The sequence below is a fragment of the Chrysochloris asiatica genome, unplaced genomic scaffold (genome assembly GCF_000296735.1).
Source record: "Chrysochloris asiatica unplaced genomic scaffold, ChrAsi1.0 scaffold00009, whole genome shotgun sequence".
NCBI lineage: Eukaryota > Metazoa > Chordata > Mammalia > Afrosoricida > Chrysochloridae > Chrysochloris > Chrysochloris asiatica.
Genome location: NW_006408527.1, coordinates 22,681,369 through 22,704,394, shown reverse-complemented (window position 1 = coordinate 22,704,394; position 23,026 = coordinate 22,681,369). Strand labels below are relative to the sequence as shown.

At 50.0% G+C, this 23,026-nt stretch overlaps 1 protein-coding gene across 1 annotated transcript; it reads right to left on the bottom strand.

The window, feature by feature from the left end:
• Nucleotides 1-3,412: 3,412 nt before the first annotated feature.
• LAD1 (ladinin 1) lies at nt 3,413-20,654 on the bottom strand. The gene is made up of 11 exons (XM_006834226.1): nt 20,617-20,654; nt 11,110-11,250; nt 8,838-9,283; nt 8,056-8,456; nt 7,472-7,576; nt 6,133-6,176; nt 4,577-4,649; nt 4,350-4,487; nt 3,990-4,076; nt 3,652-3,726; nt 3,413-3,442 (listed from the first exon to the last, which is right to left on the bottom strand). The coding sequence occupies exons 1-11, from the start codon at nt 20,652-20,654 to the stop codon at nt 3,413-3,415; spliced, it is 1,578 nt and encodes a 525-aa protein (XP_006834289.1).
• Nucleotides 20,655-23,026: the final 2,372 nt, after the last annotated feature.

Genomic DNA, 23,026 nt, shown 5'->3' with positions numbered 1-23,026 from the left:
AGGGACAAGACTAAAGGAACACGCACCCCACGCCATATAAGCCCATGTGGTTGTCCAACTGCTCAGATAAGCTATTTAAAGCTGCTCAGATATGTGGAGAACAGAGGAGGGAGCAGGCATGTAACACAAACCAGCTGTCCCTCTTGAGCATCTTGATAAAGCAGATGCCAGTGGCCCAGACCTGGGAGGACAGGCTGGAAGCAGGATTCGGGGGTTAGAAGGCAATCGTCAAAGACACTTTGAGTCTCTGCACCAGAGTCCTGGTGGGCAGAGGATAAGGGCTTATCTGCAGCTTCACTTGAAAAGAAGTGTGGATAAAGATATCTTCCAGGCTGTTGGCTACTCCAGCTTTGCATCTGCTGGACTGGGCAATCTTGGATGGGTAGCATGTTCTGTGGGCCTCTCTGTGAGTGAATCTCTCTGTGACCCTAAACCCATAGGCTAAGCCCTCCTCCAAAGGAATAGACTTATACTACCAGAAGTGGCCAGATACAAGGTAGAACCTGCAGTTGAAAAAAAAAACTGGTTCAGCTTAGACTGGGAGTTTATTCTCCAAAGTCTTTAAAAACAAGTGATTCAGGGCATGATTCTGTAAACTTACTAAGGTCAGGGCCCAGGGTTTTTGTGAGAAGGTGTGTACGTCCTTGTGAATGGTTAATTTTATGTCAGCTTGGTGCCCTTTTGTTTGGTCAAACACGAGTCTTAGCTGCCTCTAAGTAAAGTAAATTATCTTTGTGGGCCTCATCTAATCAGCTGAAAATCTTAGAGCAAAAGCTGAAGTTTTGCAAAGAAGGGATTTTGCTTTAAAACTGTTAACATAGAAATTCTGCTGGCCTATAGATTTTGCACTTGTCAGCACATGAAATCTCAGTCTCTCTCTCCATACACACACAAGTCACTTCCAACTCACGGCAACCTTGCATGTATAAGAATGGAACTGTGCTTCAGAGGTTTTCAATGGCTACATTTTAAAAAATAAACAGGCCTTTCTTCTGAGGTACCCCTGGGTGTACTTAAACCTCTAACCCTTCAATTAGAAGCCAAATGTGTTGACCGTTCACACTACCCAAAGACTTCTATTTCTCCCACCAGATAGGTAAATAGGTGTTGTTGTGTTAAGTGCTGTCAAGTCGGTTCTGACCCATAATGACCCTGTAAAGGGTTTTACCAATCTTTTATTGGTTATGTTTCTCTGGAGAATACTATGTCCCCAAACCCAGCATTGGAGAGCTCAGCACATGACAAAAACAAGAGCTAGGAAGCAGAACTGATCTTGCGCATGTATTCGTTTCCTCCTTGGCCGAAACGAGGGCAGGTTCCTCATGTGTTGGATGCATGGATTTGATGGGGAATCATGAGATTGAGCACCCACTGACACTGCCCAGCAGCCTTCAGTGGGCATCCCAGAGAGGGTGTGGGCAAGCAGCAGTGGCTGGAACAGCCCCAGACATCCAGAATCGAGCCAGCCCCTAGGTCCCCCCGCCCCCTTCCTAGTTCCCTGAGGAAGGCTTCTGAGAGCCCCTTCTCACACCCAAAACCTGTCTGTGGAGGACAGTTTTTGCTGAGTTTCGGGAGAGTTGCCATGTCAGGAAAACTTTTCGAATTGTACAACACAAACATTCAAAGGTCCTTAGAGGTCATCTAGTTGAACCCTGACTGAGGTCAGACGAAGAGAACTGCCCTGCTCAGGGTCACATTCAGAGTTCCTGGCAGGGCCAGAGCAATGCAGGCTTCTGGAGCTTCTGGTGGTACCCATCCACTCCTCCCTAACCCCACCCCAGCTCAGGCTTTGTCCTCAAATTCTCAACTACAGGGGTAGAGTGGGAGGTGAGGGCAGGGTCTCCAGGACCCCAATCCATGACTCAGTGCAGGCCCAGGGGACCAGCTACAGGGGTCTAGGGACTCTGGGCTCTTTTATGGACCAGGGCAGTGCACACAGATGAGGGTTCCCTGGACCACAGGATCACCCTGAATCACAAGGGCTGAAGTAGGGCTGGCTGTTTATGTGTCACAGTTTTGTGGACCTGGGGTCTGGTGACACCCTCCAGAGCTGTGTTTTCAGATACACTGGAGCCGCTAGGCATTACTGGGGGAGGAGGCAGGGCTCTGAACCTACTCCCACACCCGCCTGGATCTAGGTAAAAACAGAGCAGCCAACTTGGTATAAGAGCTCTAAAATTTACAACAAACAACAAAAGATTTTAACTACAGCATTAAAGGGTTTGGACAAGGCACCAGACGGACGTTGTTAGATTCTCATATATCTCCGCATTCTCCAAGCTCACCTGGGCCATGATGTTGAGAGGATAGAGTAGTGGACTTTAAGAGATAAAGGGGGTGCTGGCTGTCGACTTGGCACTGAATCTAAAGTTCTGACCTCTCAACTTGCCATGCTAGGACCACTGGGTGTCAAACCTAACTTAACATGAAGGAGGGGAACTAGGATAATGAATACCCCCCACCCAAGCAAAAACATATATAACACCCTCGCTGTTTTACACACTGCAGATGAGTCTGTTAGAAAGCAAAGCTTTCAGGGAGGAATCTATTTCTATGGTATTATCAGTCATTTGGAGTCCTGGTGGATAAACACTGAACTAGGTGAAAGGTCAGTGGTTCAAACCCAGCAGCTGCTCATCAGAAACCTTACACAGGGTCAACTTTAAGTCAGAGAGGACTTGATGGCACTTAACAACAAATCAGTCCTTTACACCTGAGAGTGAATTAATTTATCAGATTCTTCCTGAGAACAGATTTTTTTCAGAGAGGGCGAAGGGGATCAGATAAAGGCACTAGGTACGTAGCCAAGGCAGGGGAGCACAGAGGCAGTGGATCCTTGGCTGAGGTGGCATGGAGGGAGGGGAGGGTAAACAGAGACAGAGCCCCCACGGTGGGGGCAGATAAAGCAGGTAACCCTAGAGTTCTTGGGATGGTCCTTCCCTGATCTTTGAGGTGAGCAGGAAGGAGGAGACACTGTGAACAAGACACCAAGGCCCCTAGTACTGTGTCCTGGGCTGATACTGGGTCTGGACCTGGAAGCCCTGAGGGCCACTATGCCTGCAGCAGGACAAGAAGGTACTAGGGCAGACCTGCCCTGAAAGGCTGGACTGAGAGGGAGCTGGCCAGGTCTCCCCAACATTCCTGGCTGCAGGGAGCCTGGCCTGGCAGGCCCAGAGGGAGAAATGAAAGGAGCAGGGGCAATAAGAGGCAGGGATGTTGCTGTAGGAGATGGGGCTGGTCCTTGAGAGGAAGACTTGCAGGTCCATCTTGGTAGGCTTGTCAAACCTGTGGGACAGAAGTGTATTAGAACAAGGGAAGGGGGTTCCTAGGGCTGCGAGGGAAATGAGTCTCTGGACAGCCATGTAGATCTTTTCATAAGAACCACACCCAGACTAGAGCAGAGACCCAAAGGCTACTGGTTGAAGAGGGGGGCTTTGCAGAGCTGCAGGGACGCAGGCCCAGCTGAGGGATTCAAGCAGGTCCTCTCCAGGATGGGTCAAGCCAATCCGAGAGATAAGGATGGAACAGGACCCTTGGAGTGTCAATTGTCCCCATTAGTGAGGGCTGTGAGTGGGTGTGTACAGTCTCCCACCACCTCCCCAGACACTCATAGCCCTCTCCCCCAAGGCCATGCCCCCCTGAGCCACTCACCTCTACATCCAGGGGTGGATCTGACTTCTTCCCCCACGAGGTCCTCTTGGTAGCTGCCAACTCTTTCTGCACCTCCTGAATAGGGGAGCCAGGGGGACACCAGGGACTAAGTCTTGGCTGTGAAGGAGCTCAGGACTTGCAGCTTCCCTCCCCAGCCCAGGACAGTCCCCCCTCCCTTACTGGAAGGGTGAAGGGCTCCAGCCCACCCCTCCTACCTGTTGACCTCTGCCCACAGTTCCCTCCATATCCCACCCCTTCCCCACTGTCTCCACTCCTGGGGTGGGCCACTCCATTGGTAAAGAGCCCATAGTATGAGGCATGGGAGAGCATCAGCTTACCTGTGGGTCCTGATCTCCAGACTCCTGGGTCCTGCTGATCCATAGGTTGAGCCTAGATGTCACAACCCCTGAGAGTCTCAAATGCTCCTAAAAAGAGAGGCTTCCAGCTCAGAGTTTGGGGCTGCTGGCAACAGCAAGGGATTTTCAAAGTCTTCAAACAGGGCTGGGACTCAACCTCGTCCCCATACGTACACAGCCAGCACACACTGTCTAGATCGGAGCCAATGAATGCCAAGGTCAGCCAGTGTTAACTGACATGAAAATATGGAGTTTTCGAGCTCCGTCAGGGCCAAGGTTTGGGGTTTGGGGATCTCAGGCATAATCAGCCTGCAGATCCCTGGCTGGGCCTGAGCCCCTCACCTTCCGGCTGGAGGCTGGTTCTGCTTGACTCTGGCTGGGCAGCACCTTCTCAAAGAGGTGGCGCTTACTGGAGACCCCCACAGGAGCCACAAAGAACTCTGTGCGGGTGGAGCCTGGAGACTTGAGGGCCTCTGATCTCTGGGGAGAGAGGATACAGGCTGCTGGGTTACACAAGTGATGCACACAGAAGTGTTCCCCTCTCCCCAGAGCCTCACGCACATGCACACCTGTATGGCCATTTGATATTTCTCCAGCTTCTCTCCTAACTTCACTGAGCTAGCCGGGAGCCTCATGCTGGCACTGCAGGAAGGGAAGACAGAAGCAAGATAAACCTGATGAGGAGCCCACTCCCAACAGACCTGACCTGGAGCCTGGGGAGTAGACCCCACCCCACCATTTATAGTCTCCATTACAGAGTTAGTTCCGACGTGGCGCTCTAAGATAAGCACTGGGCTGCTAACCACAGGTTGATGGTTCAAACCTACAAGCTGCTCCTTGGAAACCCTATGCAGGGTTGCTATAAGTCAGAACTAACTCGACAGCACTTAACAACAACAGTTAGTCTGTAAGGATTTGGCCAAGGGGAAGATTTATGGACACCAGCAATTTCCCTCACCTCCCTAGAAACACATTGCCAGCAGGACATCCCCAATATAAGATCCTTCCCTCTCTCTTCTCCCCTTCTCCCATGTCACCACCACAGCCTGCTACTTCCTCCTCAAGAGTGTCTCCTGAGTCTGGCCCTTCATCTTCCCCCCACTGCTGTCCCTCCATACCCACTTTCCCTGTTCTGCCACCAGATCACTTCTACCCAACAAATTCAATCCCATCCTACTGGCTCAGACCCTCAGGCCACAGACCAAACTCCTAAGCACTGCATACAAGGTTCTCATGAGGTTGTCCCTGCTCCCTTTCCAAAGGCCATCAGCCCTACCCCACGCCTCCATGTGCCTTTGTTCCAGCCAACCAGAAACACACTTTTCACACTCAGTGTTTTTTCACACTCTGTTCCCACTGATTATAATGACTTTCATCTAGCTGTCCATCTGGAAACCATCCCTGGGTTCATCAAGTCCCATGGATGGAATATGGAGTCCCCTGGGACACCTTCCCCATCTCCTGCAGGCAACACTGTTGCAACTACCAGGGAGCAAGCTCCAAGTCCTTCCCCTTCTCATTCCTGTCCCTACGCCTCCCTGCTGACTGTTCCTTGCTGTTTGATGGTCTAATTCTTTCCTGAGGCTGTGAGTCTCTTGAGAGCAGCAACTGTGGCTTATTCATCTTTGTACATCCTGCACCCCACCCCAGTGCCTCAGTAAATGTTGAGGGGGCAGATGGATGTAGCATGGGTGGGTAAAATTCCTAAAAGATTAACACCAACTGCTTTTCAGGTACTATTCAATTCTTTTCCCATAAAGCATAGTCCTTAGGCAACTTGCATGAACATGAGGCGGCATGGCATTGGGGCACATGTTAAACATGCATATTCCCAGGTCCACTATGCCAGGCCTGCTGAAGCAGGGCTATGCTCCTGCCCCTCCTACCCCTCCACCTCAAGAGTAAACCCTCCTCCAGCCTCCCTCAGGAAGTCCTGCCAGATTCTCCTCAGCTCCATCCTCATCTGGCCTCAGTCCCTTGTGTTAATCCAGTCTCCCTGACAAGGACTTCACCCTTCCCTCAGGGGCTTTATGGCACAACCTGGCACATGAAGGGCAGGTGGCAGATGTGCAGTCAATGCCACCTGAACAAACGAGAAAGCCAGAGCCTCCCTCAGGCCCCTGACCTGCGGGTTAAGGTAGTTTCAGAGTTGTCCTTCCTGGAGCTCATCTGAAATGACAAGGAAGGGCAGAGTGAGTGGGGGCTCCAGGGAGGCAGCCCTTAAGGCATGTCTTCCTGTTTAAGCCATGCCCAGAGAAATAGGTGGCCAAACTGCATGAAAGGCCCTCATCTTCGGCAAACAGTTGGCCACTCCTTGGGCCTCCCAATCTTCTCAGGGTACCTGTTGTTGTTATTAAGTACCGTGGAGTCAGTTCCAACTCATAGTGACCCTGCACAGGGTTTCTGAGGCTGTAAATCTTTACGGAAGCAGAAAGCCTCATCTTTCTCCCACAGATTGGCTGGTAGTTTCGAACTGCTAACCTTGTGGTTCACAGCCCGATTTGTAACCACTGTAACCACCCATTTTCCTGCCTGCCTCCCCACTGCCCAGAAACCCTTGGGCAGGGACTGGGTTAGCACCAGGCCTCCAGACTACTTCCCAGAGCCTGATACACATTAGGAGCATAGCACACAGACCCAGTAAACAAAGGAATTAAGAAGAGGAGATTCCTCAATTCATAACATTTGTTAAGACTAGGGCAGGGGCAGAGTAGAGAGCACTAGGAGAGCCCTGGAGCCCTCTGATGCACCTCACCCCCATCCTTCCCTCCTGGACAAGCTTTCCAGGTGAGGACAGGAACTCTCTGGGGAAGGCAGGAGTGGGGTTTCTGCAGACCAGCGCTTTCAATGCAAACAGCTTCCTCCTTGCAGTTCTGATAGTCTCCACTAGGTGGTGATGCTCAAGCTTGCTCACACCTACCTTTTGAGCCATTAACCTGTTATCTAGTCCAAACTTTTCTATTCTTTAAGGAGTCCTGATGATGCAGTGGATTAAGCACTGGACAGCTAAATACAAGATCTGCAGTTCAAACTCGCCAGCTCCTCCACATGAGAAAGATGTGGCAGTCAGCAGTGCCGCTGGGACAACTCTACACTGATAGGAGATGCAAGCAACTCGATGGCACTGGGTTTGGTGTTTTGGCTTTTTGTTCTTTAGAGGAACCCTGATAATGCAGTGGTTTAAGTGCTTGGCTTCTAACTGCAAAGTGGGCAGTTCAAACTCACCAGAAGCTCTGTGGGAGACAGATGAGGAAGCCTTGGAAACCCTATGAGTTGGAAACCCTATGAGCTGGACAGCAATGGGTTTTGAGTTTTTCTGTTTGGGGCCACTCATGGGAATCCAAAGCACTTCTCTATCAAGACATGCATCTTGAAACCTAACCTGGACCCCATCACTCTGGACAGTTGGTTTCCTTGACTTGCCCTCTGGGGGATGAGAAATACAGGGCGTTCTGAGTTCTCACCCGGAAGGATATGGTCCTGGAGCTGGAACGTCTGAGGGAGCTGCTGTAGGTGGCCTGGGTGGGCGAGGTTATGTCTGCTTCTTCCTCCTTGCTGGGGACTTTCACCTAGATGGAGTAGGGCAAGCATCACAAAAGAGGCCCTGGAAGGAGCCCTCACACCTGACTCATCCCGGAACTACAGGAGGAAGGTGAATGAGCTTCCTCTCCAGCCTCTGCCCTTTTGCACTGCTGAGGGAAAGGGGACCAGACATAGTCCTGTGGGACCAGGCTATCAGACAACACTTTCCAGAAGAATTTCTAGAAGAATGTGAGGCTTCCCAAGAGTAGGCTAGGGTTCTAGCATCCAGACCTGGTTACAGATATGGCCCTAGGTACCAAGTGCATCCTAACACACAACTGATGTCCCTCTCAGCTGCCAGCAGCTGGCTCAGCACCCCTCACCTAACAGGGGCAAAGAGCAGAAAAAGAGGCAAGAAGAACAGTCTGAAAGTAGCACAGGAGGTAAAAGTGGGCCACAGACCACCTAGGCATCACTAGAGGGGAGGGCTGGCCAGGGGGGCTAGGGCGACAGGAGGGCTGCCAACCTGGAGTGTGAAGGCCGGGAGGCGGGAGCCCAGAGTCAAAGAGTCTGACTCCCCATGCTCTCTTGGTTCTGCAGAGGGAGGGGGGCTCTTCTCAGGGAGGGCTCGTCTTCTTTGCTCCTTGGTGGAAGGCTGGGCCCCCTCAGAGGTCAGTTGCTCCTGGGGCTGCTCAGAGGCTACTGCCCTCTTGAGGGTCAACTTTGTCTCTGTGGTCGGGGTCTTCTCTGAGGCTAGTGTTTTCTCAAAGATGGCTGCTTTCTCAGACACCTTTTTCCTTTCTAAGCTTGATGGTTTCTCGGGGGTCAACGTCTTCTCTGAGAAGTTTGTTCTTTCTGGAACTGATTTCTTCTCTGAGATGGATCTTTTCTCTGAGATGGCTATCTTCTCTGACACTGATGTTTTTTCTGGAGTGGGTGTCTTCTTCGGAGTTGGAGTCTTCTCTGAGACACCTGTTCTTTCTGGAACCAACTTCTCTGAGATGGATTTTTTCTCTGAGATTGCCATCTCCTCCGACACTGAGGTTTTCTCTGGAGTGGGCATCTTCTCCAAAGTAGATGTTTTCTCCAAGACTCTTGTTCTTTCTGGAACCGGTCTCTTCTCTGAATCGGATCTTTTATCCAAGGCTGCCATCTTTTCCGACACTGAGATTTTCTCTGGAGTGGGCATCTTCTCCAAGGCAGGTATTTTCTCTAAGATTCTTGTTCTTTCTGGAACCAATCTCTTCTCTGAGTCAGACCTTTTCTCTGAGACAGTTGTCTTTTCTGACACTGGTGTTTTCTCAGGGCCAGATGTCTTTTCAGAGAGGGAAGTTTTCTCATTTGAGATGGATCTCTTCTCAAATGCTGATGTCTTCTCATGAACAGAGGTTTTCTCTGAGACTGGGGTCTTCTCTGGGGCCCCCTTCTTCCCTTCTCCTGGCTCTCTTCCCACCAAGCTCTCCTCCTCTCTGGCCCAGGGACCTCTCTGCTCCCGGCTCAGTCTACGGCGAGGTGGGGCGTCCAGTTCCTTCTTGGGCACTAGAGGCTGCTGCTTGGTCTGTCCAGGGTCGGAGCTGTCTCTGCCCTCCTCTGCCTTCAGCCTCTCCTGAATGGGAGACTGCACAGCCTCTAGTGCCTGTCGCCTCTGCCTCCGCTCCCGCCTCGTCCTGAGGATGGCCTGGAAGTCCTCGTCCTCATTTTTGGAGGCTGGGGATGGTGGTGTCCGGGCCTCTGTTTCCTCCAAGCTTGGCAGCCTGAGTCAAGAGTGGGAGAAAGAATCAGCAGCTATCGGAAGGGGGAGGACCCTGTGGGCTACCATACTCAATGGAAACACCCTGGTGCCACCAGGGAGGGGGTGAGGACATGGATCCTTTTCATCTGCTTTACATATTGGACTTCCAAGATGGTATTTGAACAAAACACTCAAGGCTGTTTTTAAAGTTTCTAAGTCCATGTAAGGTCCAATCATTCCATGCCCAGTCTCAGTCAAAAAACACTGAGTACCCACCTAGCAGACATAGCAAAATGTCCCTTATCTGACTATTCAGTTATGCTGGTTAGTAATTCCATACATGAGCCCTGGATACCCACAGATAAATGCAAAAACCTTCCCTAAAAGCCAGGACTGTAAATTCCAAAAAGGCAAAGTTGTTCCCCCCCCCAAAAAATAAAGAGGATATAGAGAAACTCTGTTAACTGATGGTATGTGGAGGGGATTATAATCAATGTAATGAAACAAGGTATATGAATGTTTGAATGTGAAACCAATGATGTGCCCTGAAAACTTTCACTCAATCCACAATAAAAACCTTAAAAAAAAAACTATATGGAATTTTGCTCTTATCTTAATTTTCTTATTTTTATAATTTAAATGCTTTTATATTCTACTATGAACATGTGTTTGTTACAGCATTGAACTATCAAAATTATAAGAATGATTTGATATTATTAAAATGATTGAATATCGACATAAAAAAACACACTGAGTACCTAACAAGGGAACTTCAAAAAATTCATGGGAGATTGCATTATTTTTCATTCATTTTTTCCATGAACTTTCTAATGTGCTGTGAACATCATGGGGTCAAGGGAATAATCACAATCCCTCCTGCCCTTTAGAGCTTGGACCAAGATCAGAGAGTTCACACAGTGTTAGAACTGAAAGAAAAACCCAGATTCCATCTAGCACCTTTGCCAATCTTGTGGGTGCAGCCAGGAGTTAGGTGATGGACACAGGCATTAGTGAAGCCCAGGACTTAGATCATATTCTCCCTGCTACCAGGGCATCTAGAGGAGCAAGAGAAGCACAAGAGGTTTGTCCACAACCTATAGCATTTGTCATTCTGCAAAAAGATTCTTTTCCTTCTCATTGCCCTTTCACTGTGCAAAGGAAAGAGAATTTGGGATTTACACAGACATGGGGTGTGATGTCCATTGGACCTCACTGTCTGAGCTTCTATTTCCACATCTACAAACTAGGCTTGTTCCAAGGATACACTGAGACTCATTGCATGAGACTGCCCAACAGGTGGCATTCAGTAAATTCCAAGCCTGTTTAATCTTTTCCCTCCTAATCCTAAAGTATAGGTAACAAGCTCCTAAAAGCTACTATGGAGCGTTAGGGTCTGAGTGAGGCAGGTGGCTTATGCAAAGAGTTGTTCCACAAAGCCTGACAGATCTGGATGAAAAATCCTCATCCTGCCACTCATGAGCAGTTATGATCTAAGCAAGTCACCTAAGTAGTCTTTGACCCAGTTTCTCCATCTGTAAAATGGGTTAATAATACCTCTCTTTCAGGGATATTGTGAGGATTAAATGAGCTATGCCTAAATAATGCCCAGAAAAGTGGGGCTCAATAAATAGTAGTAATTGCTTTCATGAAGAGGGTGGAATCTGGCAGGGCTGAGGAGGGCTCTGGGGAAGGTGAGGAACCTGAATTTCATCTTCATACCCTTCCGCCTCATTTCCAGGGTCAAATACTTTATACTTGGTGTATCCAGAGCAGCTGAGCCAATCTCCATTACCTGTGATCGGGAAATAGTACCTTCACACTCACCCCCACCCAACCCAACCCCAGCACCTGTCCGCAGGGCGTCCATCTCCATTCTGGGTGAGCTTGGGAGACTCCTCGTTGTTGTTGGTGGAGCTCTGGTTGCGATGTTGCCGGCGGCGCTCACGTTCCCACTCCTCCTCATCCTCTACAGACCTCTGCTTGGCCAGGCTGGGGAGGAAGGGAGGGAGCTTCAGGGCTACTCAGAAGAACAAACACAACACCCCTAGGCCAGCCCTATCCACAAACAGGCTACCAAGCACTTGAAGTGTGGCTTGTCTGAACTTAGACTGGCTCTAAGTGTAAAACACACACTATATTCCCAAGAATTCATGTAAAATAATGCAGTAGTCACACTGTTTTATTGATTGCATCTTGAAATGATAATATTTTGGCTATGTTGGGGTAAATGAAATCTATTATTAAAATTAACCTTGCTTCTTTTGGGTTTTTGTTTTATTTTCCTTTTCCTTTTGTAATGTGATGAAAAATTTTCAAATTTCAAATGTGGCTCAAATTGTACTTCCACGATATTCCCGTTAAAGCCGCTGGGGTTGGGTTTAGATCAAGGTGTCTCCAAGTCAGCACTACAGGGCTTTTGGCCAGATGATTCTTTTTTGTAGAGAACTGTCCTGTGCATTGGCACCTTGGTGGTACAGTGGTTAAGTACTCAGTTGCTACCTCAAATGTTAGTGGACAGAACCCACCAACCAGCTGCTACACAAAAGGGAGATGTGGCAGTCTGCTTCCATGAAGATTTACAGCCTTGAAAACCCTATTAGGCATTTCTATTCTGTCCTACAGGGCAATGCGGAGTCAGAATCAACTAGAAACAATGGGTTTGATTTTTGTTTATTTGCTTGTTCCTGGTATTGTGAGAGGTTGAACACTATCCCTGGCCTCTACCCAGTAAATGCCAGTAGCATCACCTAATCATGACACCAAAAATGTTTCCCAACATCCCAAGGGGCAAAATCGTCCCAGATGAAAACCACTGACTTGGACTTCACTCCAGATCCTGAAAGCACTGACAAATGGGAACATAGGGCCTCCCTCTCTGGAAGTGACAAAGAAAGTGGTGGGCGGGCAGAGTCCTGCCTGAAGCAGGTAGATGAACTTGACAACTCTTTTTCTCATTTGACCCTAGGACTCCTAGATAATATCTCTCAACCGACAACTTGAGAAACTTCCTTAGAGTCATTCCATTTCCCACAGACTTCCTCAGCTTTGGGGAGGGAGAGACTCACAAATAAGACCTGTTACACCAAAAAAAAGATTCCAGCATCTTCCCTTCACTCTTCTTTCATCTTTTAGAGCTACCTTTTACTTGTTCCAGAGCAAGGGCACCTGCACACTCTAATTCTGGTTCCTGTCCCCAGTTACCCTTCACTTCTGGAACCACCCATCCATCTACTCCATCCATCTACTCAGCCAGTCATCTATCAATCCAAACACCCATCACCCAGCCACCTTCCCATTTTCCTACTCATTTCGCCCACCTGCCATCCATTCCTATTTACCTGCCTACTCACCTGCCCATCTTCCCTTTCATCCACCCAACCTCCCAATCCAACCAAAGAGCAAAACCACTCTGAACAACCGCAATAGGCCAGCACCAGGTCAGCAACTGAGGGCATTCACAGAACAAGGCAGGCGTTCTTCCCAGAGATACCTACAATCTAGTGGGAAGGAGAAGCACATACAGCAATAGCTAATCCAACCAAGATGCAGCAATTGCTCTGCCAAGAATGGTTACTGTGGATCAAGATGATCAGCAGAGGCTCCTGACAGAGACTGAACATGGGCTGGATCTTATCTGATGAACAAGATTTCAACAGGGGTGACCAGGGGCTGGGGAGAAAGTGGCAGTCCAGGCAAAGGGTTGGACAAAGTCAGTCTAGGAGGTCAGAAGGGAATCAGACAGAATGGAGTTTGTTAGTGGGCAGGATGCGGAGGTAAGAGGAGGCTAGAGTATGAATATCAGGAGCTGAGCCTTCTGTGGGGCCTCGCTCTGACTGGGGGCCATCGTGGAACAGTCTAGAAACAGTCCCTTCACTTGCAGAAAAGCGACTTCCACTGCCACGGTCAAGTGCTGAACACTTAGTTCTCTTTTCTCTCCTGCTGCCCAGCCCTCTGTCCACTGGACCTCTCCCCTCCTGAAGGGCTCACCATACAGTCAGGCTTTGATTTACAGAGACATGTTTCTGAGAAAAATTATATAAAACCACAAAGCTTATCAAATGAATTGCACATAAAATGCATCTATGGAGCTTCACAAGGAACCAATTCGCCCAGGGAGACTTGTGTAAGAATTTTGTAAGAGAGCCTGGCTTCCAGTCCTCCTTCCCTTGGGCAGGTTACTTCCCTTTTTCTTCTTCAGTTTCCCTTCCTACAATGAGGACGAACCCCACAATAGATCTGATTTTTTTTTTCTTCTGGATCCAGCATCACCTTTGTTCACCCAACATTCATGAAACAAATCTTGTGCAAGCACATATATGCAACAGGCATGATTCCAGGGGCTGGGATACAGTGGAGAACAAGGCTGGTACATTTGCTCCCCTCATGGAGCACATACCCAGTGTGGGCAGAACCCAACAATGAGCAAGGCAACAAACACATGACCAAAATGATTTCAAGTAAGTGTCAATAGAACAAGGTCAGAGATGATGTGAAAGAGGGTGGCTGAGCGGGGGTTTGCCATTGAGTCAGTTCTAACCCATAGCGACCCTGTATAGGGTTTCTGAAGAGCGGCTGGTGAGTTTGAACAACCAACATTGCAGTTCAAACCGACTTTGTAGTATAGCACATTAACCCACAGTGCCACACCAGGACTCCTTAAGTGCAGTCTGGAGAGGGAAATCAGAAACTTAGTTTCTAGCTAGTTCAGAGTGAAGAGACGAAGCCAGTGAGTAACAAAGGGGATCAAGATGCTGCTGCCGTGGAGACAGGAGGAAAAACAGGGCAGTGTTTAGAGTGTTGACGTGGAATGGTGAGTAAGGTCCTCTGACAAATGCTGGGAGGGTGAAGAAGGCAGGGCAGAGCAGTGAGCATGGATTTCCCAGCACAGGGTTCCTGTTCACCTGGGAAGAACACCTGCGCTGGGTGGGCCAGAAGCCTGGCTGGCCTGAGGAGGTGAAATGAGAATCAGGAAAGCAGAATTAGTGGCTCCCAACAACTGCTGAAATCAATTTTACTTAGATGAAAAGCAAACTAAATGAAGCAGTTACTAGAGGAGAATGTGAATCAAGGAATGCATTTTTAATTGAGGTATAATTTACATGCCATAAATGCATAGATTGTTAAGTTTTGCTTTAAAAAAAAAAAAAAAAACCCAAGATGGATGAATGAAGGAGAGTCTAGAGGGTATAAAAGATCTGCAAAGAACCTGTGAAGCAGCCCTGGAGGGAGGGCAAAGTATCTTTTTCTTTAGTATCCAGCATGGTGTCTGGCACACAATGGGTACCAGCAAAAGGTGAATGAACACATACAAGGGCCAACTCAGGAAGCAGGGGCCTCCTCCACCCTAGGGAGCTGCCAAACCTCCGCCTTGCCAAAAAAGAGCACGAAGGCAGGAAACAAATCCTGAGCAGCCCCCCAAAGGCAATCTGACCCTTTCTTGGTCAAGAGGAGGTGAACACCTGCCCATCACCCATAGGGAAAGACCTGCCTTTGGAAGGGAGCCCTCCAGAGCTTCCCAATAGTGACCGTAAAGACAGCCCTTGTTGGTGAAACCCTGGATTCCTCCTGCTTCAGTCAAGTCTCTGCTCCACCTCAAAGACCGACCTTTGTTCATTCACCTCAGAGATGGATGGACTCTATAAGCCAGGTTCTGATACCCCCACCTTTCCCTTATTCAAACTCAGGAATTCCAGCTTCTGCTGGCTTTGATCAGAGCCTAGCTTTTCGGCCCTTTCCTCCTCTGGAGGTATCCCCTGACCCTAGTCCAAAGTCTGGGACCAGCTCTTGCCCTCTGAAGCGGAGGGATCCATTTGCTGGAGAAAATAGCCTATAACGCTGCTACTCCTCATATCACAGCTGGACTGGGCTGAGCCTTCAAAACTTTTTTGATCCTGAGCAACATGGTTCCCACAGGCTCCTGTCTCAGCCTTCGGGGAAACAGACTGCTTGTGTGTTCTCTGGTGGGGCAGTATATGGTATGTGATCAGTCAGAACTGGGCTCCTTAGAAGTGACTCACTCTCAAGGCTGCTCCTGGCCCTGAGGGGGTCTTCCCAGGGCTGGAGCTGTGAAGCCCAGGCACCGCTGCACGCCCCCAGTCTCATACCAAGACCCCAAAGCTCCTCTAAGAAACTGTGGTCATCACTCCCAGCTACCCAGGAATCATGAGGCGGCCTTCTCCCCAGGCACCCTGACAGGACAAGGTTCCCACTACTGCCACCACCCAATTGATCCCACTGCACCTCCTGGGGATGGAGGAGGGTGGGGGTTGGATGTTATCTCCAATATGCAAATAGTCAAAGGCCCCTCAAGAAAAGGAAATGTAAGAAAAGGAGGAGCAAAGGTCCCCCCAGGCAGGACTTTCAAAACCTCAAAAATAAATAAATAATAAAGAAGTTCTTAGAATAGTCCTTGGCATTTAGTAGCACTCAGATACTGGGAGGCTGCAAAAAGTTTGTAGGGAAGTGAAATAAAATGATAATGGAATTTTTCCAAGAACTGTCTGAAGCCACCTGGTAGTTGAAATACGGTGGACAATGATAAAGCAATGAATAAAGCAAGAAGTGAGGGCACTAACAGTTAAGTACATACTACCATGCCAGGCCCTATGCTAAGCAGTTTACAAATAGCAGCAGCATTCATCCTCACAACAACCCTATGAAGTAAGGTGGCATGATCCCCATTTAGTACATGAGGAAACTGAGGCCCAGAAGGGTTAATAACTTACTCAAGGTAGCACAGCTAATAAAAAGAACCAAGTTTTCAGCCTAGGTCAATCGCTCAAAAGCCCTTGCCCTTAACCAGTTGTTGTTGTTAAGTGCCGTTGAGTCAATTCCAACCCATAGCGACCCTGTATAGGGTTTCCAAGGAGCAGCTGGTGAGCTTGAACCACCAACCTTGTAGTTCAAACGACTTTGCAGTCTGACGCATTAGCCCGCAGGGCCACACCAGTGTCAAAAAAATCTGTCCTGGGCAAACTAGCCCTAAACCAAGCCAAGGGCCATCTTACTGAGAGGTTAAGCCAGACAGCTGAGTAGATGAGGAAAGGGATCCATCTTTAGGTCTCTGAAAGCATGGGATTCCCTGCCCCATGATAGGTTGAAGCTCATGGTGCATCCCAAGAGAGCACAGGTCTGGGGAAAACCCAGTGGCCAATATGCTGAACTTTCTAGCTCCAGAGCCCTGGTGGGGTTGTGATTAAGGGCTTCAGCTGCTAATCAAAAGATCAGAGGTTTGAACCCACCAGCTGCTCTATGGGAGAAAGATGTGACAGTCTGCCTCTGTAAAAATCACAGCTTTGGAAACTCCATGGGGCAGTTCTATTCTAGTCTTATTGTTAAGTGTCAAAGAGTCAGTTCTAACTCATAGCAACCCTGTATAGAGTTTCCAAGGAGTGGCTGGTGAGTTTGAACCACCGACCTTGCAGTTCAGTGCATTATCCTACAGTAGTGCCACTCCTATTCTAGCCTATAGGGTCACTATGAGTTAGAATTAATTCCCTGGCAGTGGGTTTTCTAGCCCCAGAACCAGGCACTGGGAGGAACCTGCAGGTCCGCTGATGCCACAGCCCTGGGAAGTTGCACCTCCTCCCTCTCTCAACCCCCATTCCTCATCTGCTGACTTTACCCCTTTGTTTGTCAGGATGTCAGATTGCCATCTCCCTACACGTAACTTCAAGTCCATCCTAGATGTGGGGACTGGGGGTCTTCTTCTATAAATAATTCCAAAAAGCTTCCCCCCATTGCTCCCTGGAGAGCTTGTTTGGATCTCTCTGAGTGCTCTTCTCCATGTTTACCAGTCAGCTGTTCTGCAGCAGCTGATAGCAGGTGTGTGAGGATGCTGGTTTATACTTTCACATTTTACAGAATCTTTCCTCCCCAAAGGAATCTCATTTAAAACTATTGTCATTAAGTCAATTCTGACTCATAGGGATCCTATAGGACAGAGTAGAGCTCCTCATAGGGCACTGTAGGATAAACACTGGACTGCTAACTGCAAGGTAGGTAGTTCAAACCCACCAGCCAGCTGCTCCTCAGAAATCCTATAGAGGGTCAGTATGAGTCAGAACCAACTCAACAACACTTAACAAGAATCTTTACAGAAAGGGCCCTTGGTAATGCAGTAGTAAAAGTGCTCAGCTAACAGAGAGGTCAGTAGTTCCAACCCACCACCTGCTCCACTGAAGAAAGACGGGGCAGTCTGTTTCCCTAAAGATTGCAGCCTTGGAAACCCTGCGGGAATATCACATAGGGTCACTGTGAGTCAAAAGTGGCTTGACAGGAATGGGTAATCTTTAGGGAAGCCGACTTATCTTTATGGAAGCCATATCTTTCTCTGCGGAGTGGCTGATGGTTTGAACCAATGACCTTTTGGTTAGCAGCCAAGCACTTAACTGCTGCACCACGAGAACGCCTTGAATCAAATATTGTTGTTGTGCCCCATCAAGTCAGTTTTCACACTCATAGTGATCCTCTACAGGGTTTCTGAGGCTGTACATCTTTGTGGGAGCAGAAAGCCTCATCTTTCTCCCACAGAGCAGCTCAAATCAGTAACCTTGTGGTTCGAAGTCCAGTGATTATCCTACAGAGCCACCATGCTCTCATGAATCAAATCTGGAAGCCCATTATATATTACTAGAGTTAAGGCAGGGGGAGGGTGTGAAGTCTGTTCTAGAACATTCCTGGGATCCTGGGGTTCAAGGAGCATGGTTTGCAAATGTTGGAGGGTGGGGGCCAAGAGGACAGGGGACAGAGCCTGAGACTGGTACAGGACTGACTGTGTGGTCTTGCACTGCCTGAGGCTGCCCCTCCACATTATGAGGTGTTCATGGGTGGTCTTAGAGGTCAGTTCCCAGCCCTGGTGGCCTTGGAAGAGGTGTTGGCGAAACCCAGGGCATCAGAGGGCTGCTCAAGGCTCAGGCAGGGAAATGATTAACCAGCCGGCTGCTTAATCCCAGTCACTCTCAGATCCTCCCCTCACCCCCTGCAGACAGGCCCAGCCCAGCCTCACCCGCTACTAGGCAGGCTGATGGAGGAAAGGACAAGTCTGCTGACCTCCACACCCAGCCAGCCAGTTCACCACTGCCCCCAATCCAGACTAGAGCATCCACATTTTTGCTTCATGCCAAGGATGGACTGCAGGCCAGCTCTCAGCTCCCACCCACCTCCTCCTTGCCCTCCCCACTGGGCCCCAGTTAGGGCTACACTCGGCACACCCTCAGCCGAGTCCTCCCAGCCTGGGAGGCTTGGTTGACAGTGACTCACACCCTCTCCTGCCTACCCGCTGAGGCTTGTTATTCAGGCTGGGAGCAGAGAGAGCATTCCTGGGTTCCAGGTGCCTCAGTAGGGTGACTGTTGGCAACAGCTGCGTCTGCCCACAGGGCTCTGTCAGAGCTGGGGCAGGACAGGCTGGGGACTCCTGCAGCAGGACTGCCTCCCCAGGGCTTCCCCAGCACCTACCCTGGACATCCTCTAGGAACTTGACCCCCACCCTGCATGTAGCCAGTCACCTGAGACCAGGTCCAGCTGAGCAGTAGACAGGCGAATAGCAGACCCTGCTCCCACATAAGAAGTTCCAGTGCCCCAGCTGCCCACCACACACACCACACACTCACCCTCTACATATCCAGGCATGCTCTCAGACACAAAATCACATCTATCCCACCAGGCTGTGAGCTTCTGAGGAAGTGGTGTCTGGGTTGGATTTTTAGCCCAATGAACAGTACTAAAATCTCCAATAAACATTTTAGCTGACCATCCTCAGACTCCCAAGTTCCAAGCTCAGCAACTTAAGACCTACATTGCCAACTGTCTTTTCACAGGTACATAGGCCATCATCATGCCCACTCCAGCACACAGGTAGGTATAGTCAGCATAAACTTTTATAGACACCACTAAGTCCACACCTAGAATCAAGATCCTACAACACCCACCTACATGTACACTGACCCACAGGCAGAGTCCATGGCCTTGACCCCCTGCCCCACCCTCAGCACAGACCTTGTCTGGGGTGTGTCAGGCCTCACTGGAGGCATGGACTCCTTTTCCTGAGCATTGGATTTCTTCAATTCTTAGGCTTACCGTTTGCACTCTCTAGATCCCATGGGCACTTCTGAACTGGGGTTGGTGGGTAACTATCCTTCAGAGCAGTGTGAAGGAGGCATTGAAGGTCTGGGAAGCTAGGCCCCAGCCCTGGGGAATGAGCTGTAGGAGAGCTGAGCTGAGAGGAAGGCTTCAGGGCAGGAAACGGAGAAAGATCCTAGAGCATAGAAAGCCGCCTAAATGGAGAAATCCTGTGCTAGCCACAGCTGGAGGTGGCTGGTCTGCACCTGTAGAGAGAACTGTGACCTCAAGGAAGGCCTCAATACCCAAAGGCCTGCCTAGCTGGGGGCCCTGAGGCCAGTTTCCACCTGGTTCGAGCCTAGGAATCAAAGAAGCAGGGGTCCAGCTGTGGGCTACTACCTGAGCCAAAGTTTCCTTAGGGCAAGGTGTGTGCAAGAGAGCTACTGATGATCCTCCGAGCCTCTCTGGAGAGATGCGAAGGGCAGCCCCAAGAGTACTGACCAGCAGTCACCACTTAGGTGACCCCTGGTTCCCAAGCACTCCCCCACCCTTGACTTCTCTGACCCAGACAGGACATCCTGACAGGGACAGGATACCCAGCCCCTGACTGTTTGGGGCAGCAGCCCCCAGTGAGCTGCTGTTACATAAAGACTAAAGAACAGAATGAGACTGCAACTGTCTCGAGGTCACCCAGCCCAGACAGACACCATTCAAAAGGCCCTCTCTGAACTGGAGCCTACCTTGGTGGGATGGGGAGTTCTGGTTCTAGTCACTGATGCCTGTACTGGTGATCCTTCAAAATGACACTGACCACCACTCCTGGCACTCCCCCTACTCCCAAGAGGGGTGGAGGGACTCCTCCCTGGACCTACTCTACAAGTGTCTATCAGGAAAATGGGGGCAGTGAGTGAGGCTTCCTTCAGAAAAGGAAGTTTAGACCTATCTCCTGAAGTCTGCCCAACCCCCTGCGACCATCCTTTCCCCCACAGTAAGTCATATCTGGGAGCTGTCCAGGCTGATGGCCAACACCCCCAGACACCCTATTTAGGACTTCCAACCCCAAGAGAAGAAAAAGAAACTGGAGGGGCAAGAACACCAACGCTGGCATCTGAGGGACCCAACTTTGGCACCAATTCTGTCCACTTTGAGGATGAGCAAGAAGAGGATCTGGCTTTCAGTGCCAGTGTCCCGAGGCGGAAAGGAATTCAGGCACCCTGGGACAGGAGACCCAAAGGCGCGACGCTGAGCCTGCATCCCGGCTCTGCGGAGCTCCCCCGGGGCCGCGGCCGCGCTCACCTGGACAGCGCGGACCAGTCCTTCCTGCTGACAGACATGCTGCCGCTCGGTGCCCGTGCGGCCGCCGCGTGCGTAGTGCTCGTCCTCGGGCGGCGCCGTTCACCTGCGCGCCCCTCCCCCGTGCGGCGCCCGCCCGCCGGCCCGGCCCAGGTAGGGTCACATGGCTTCTTATCTCACCCCCGCTGGAGCCCCGCGCCGCCGTGCTACGATTTGTCGACCTGGGAGCGGCCTCTGGGGTGTGGGCGGCCCAGACAAAGCCGCATTGATCCCCGCCTCGGCCGGCTGGGCAGAGCGTCCAAGAGCGCCGGGGAGACGGCCGGAGGGCCGCGGGACGGACCGACGGACGCCCGGGCCTGCGCCCGGGCTGGTCGGCTGCCCGGGGCGAGGGCGGGAGACTTCCTGCTCAGAACCAGTTGGACCAGCTTGACGCTGGGCCGCCTCCTCTCGCAGGTGTCGCGGGCCGAGGTGCCAGGGAGAAGGGGGGTGGTGGTGGGGAGTCCGAAAATCGGGGTCAGGCTGAGCTCATTGCCGGTAAACCGACTTAGCGCGGAGAAACCTTAGCGCTGGAAGCCGAGTGGGAAAGTTAGAGCAGGTACCGTAATCTCGGGTCTAGAGCGCGCAGCACCTCTCGGCCTCTGCCCCCTTTCCAGTGAGGGCCTTACCGGTTCCCGGGCTTCAGAACCTGCACTCGTAATCATCCACACCCCGGCCCACCACCCCAAATAGGACCTGCAGCGATGAGCTAAGTATTGCTTTCTTTGTCACACATTCCCACGTAATAAAGCTGTTGTTAAGTTCCATCGAGTCCGTTCAGCGACCCTGTGTAGGATTTCCTAGAGAACCCCAGCAAAATGGATTGGCAAAGTGGTAGCATCAATGGGCTCAAGCATGGCAACAATTGTGAGGTTGGCCCAGGATCGGGCAATGTTTCGTTCTGCTGTGCATAAGGTCGCTATGAGTCAATGGCACCTAACAACAACAACAACTGGTGAGCTTGAATTGCTGACCTTGTCGTTCAAACTGATACTTCAGTCCAGCGCATTAACCCACAGCGCCACACCAGGACTCCATAATAAAGCTAGTTTCCCCAAATGAGAGCCCTCGACTCAATTCAGCAGACACTTGAGTGTCCCCAACCTTGAATGCAAAGATGTCAAATGGACTGTCCTTGCTTCCAGTCTATAGTTGGTTTCTTTGATACAGGACTTTGGAGTGAAGCCTGCCATGGCCGATGTGATGCCAGGTGCCAGGAGAGTCAGGTGGGGAGCACGGGCATCTTATCTTCCCTGATGGATCAAAAGTGCAAGGTCAGCAACAGCCACAGTGTCTGCTCTGACAAGTGTGAGGGGCAGCTCTAGGCACCAAGATGAGAAGATGAAACTGTGAGTGTTCTGCTGGGACATCTCCCATGGCCTTTCTTTAGCACTGTTGCAGGGATGATGCTTTCTACACTTCTCTCCACTTTCAGATGTCACAGTGAAAAGCAAGCCAGTTGCTGAACCAAGTCTGGAAACTCCTATATAGGCTCTCCTTTCCTTTCCAAAGCGTTGGGTCTTGCAGGGAGCATTCCTTCTTGGTAGAGCAGGAGAGCTGTGAGGAGTGAGGTTCAGGGAATGAGTGGTTGGTTGACTGGGAGCCTGGAGATGGACTTTGAGTTCTATTCTGGCATTTATTAGCTATGTGACTCCGGACAAATTGCCTCCATTTTCCTGTCTGTGAAATGGGAATAATCATACCTTGTCCTGCTTCCTACCAGGTTGTGGGAATCAAATTGATTCTGTGCTGGTGGTGCTGGAGTGAGCAGCATGAAAGAATTCTGAAGAGGCCAACGCAGGACCCTGAGCCTGTTTGTCTTTCCAAGAAAGAAAAAGAAGGAATGGCAAAAGTCTAAATCCCTGGATACTCTGATCAAGGACACCACCCAGGAAGCCTACTGAATGTTCACACACCCTAGGGACCTAGTGAATTTAATTTGTCTCCATACTTGGTCAATGGTAGCACCTTTATATAGGAAGAAAAATACTCCTAGTAATTTGGTGCCTGATCTTGTGAGGGGCCCTTTATGCTTTCTATCCGAGAACTAGTCTCAGGTGAGTTAAGGAAGGGTCAGGCACTAAACTAAGGACAATCAGGTATTTAAAAGGTCCAAATCTATTACTGTAAATTCCCCAAGACAGGAGGTTGTTGGTATGCATATAATTCTAGAAAACAGGAAGAGTAAATGGCATACATAAAAGCGTTCCTTGAAGGCCACCACTGTATATTATGAGACACTTTCAGTGTGCCAGATACCATACTTGGTTGTGGGCCAGCAAATAGCTAGGATATTCAGTAATGCAAAGATGATCAAGACCTGGTTCCTGACTAGAAGACATTCAGTTTAACCAGGGAGATCCCCATATTGTTTTTC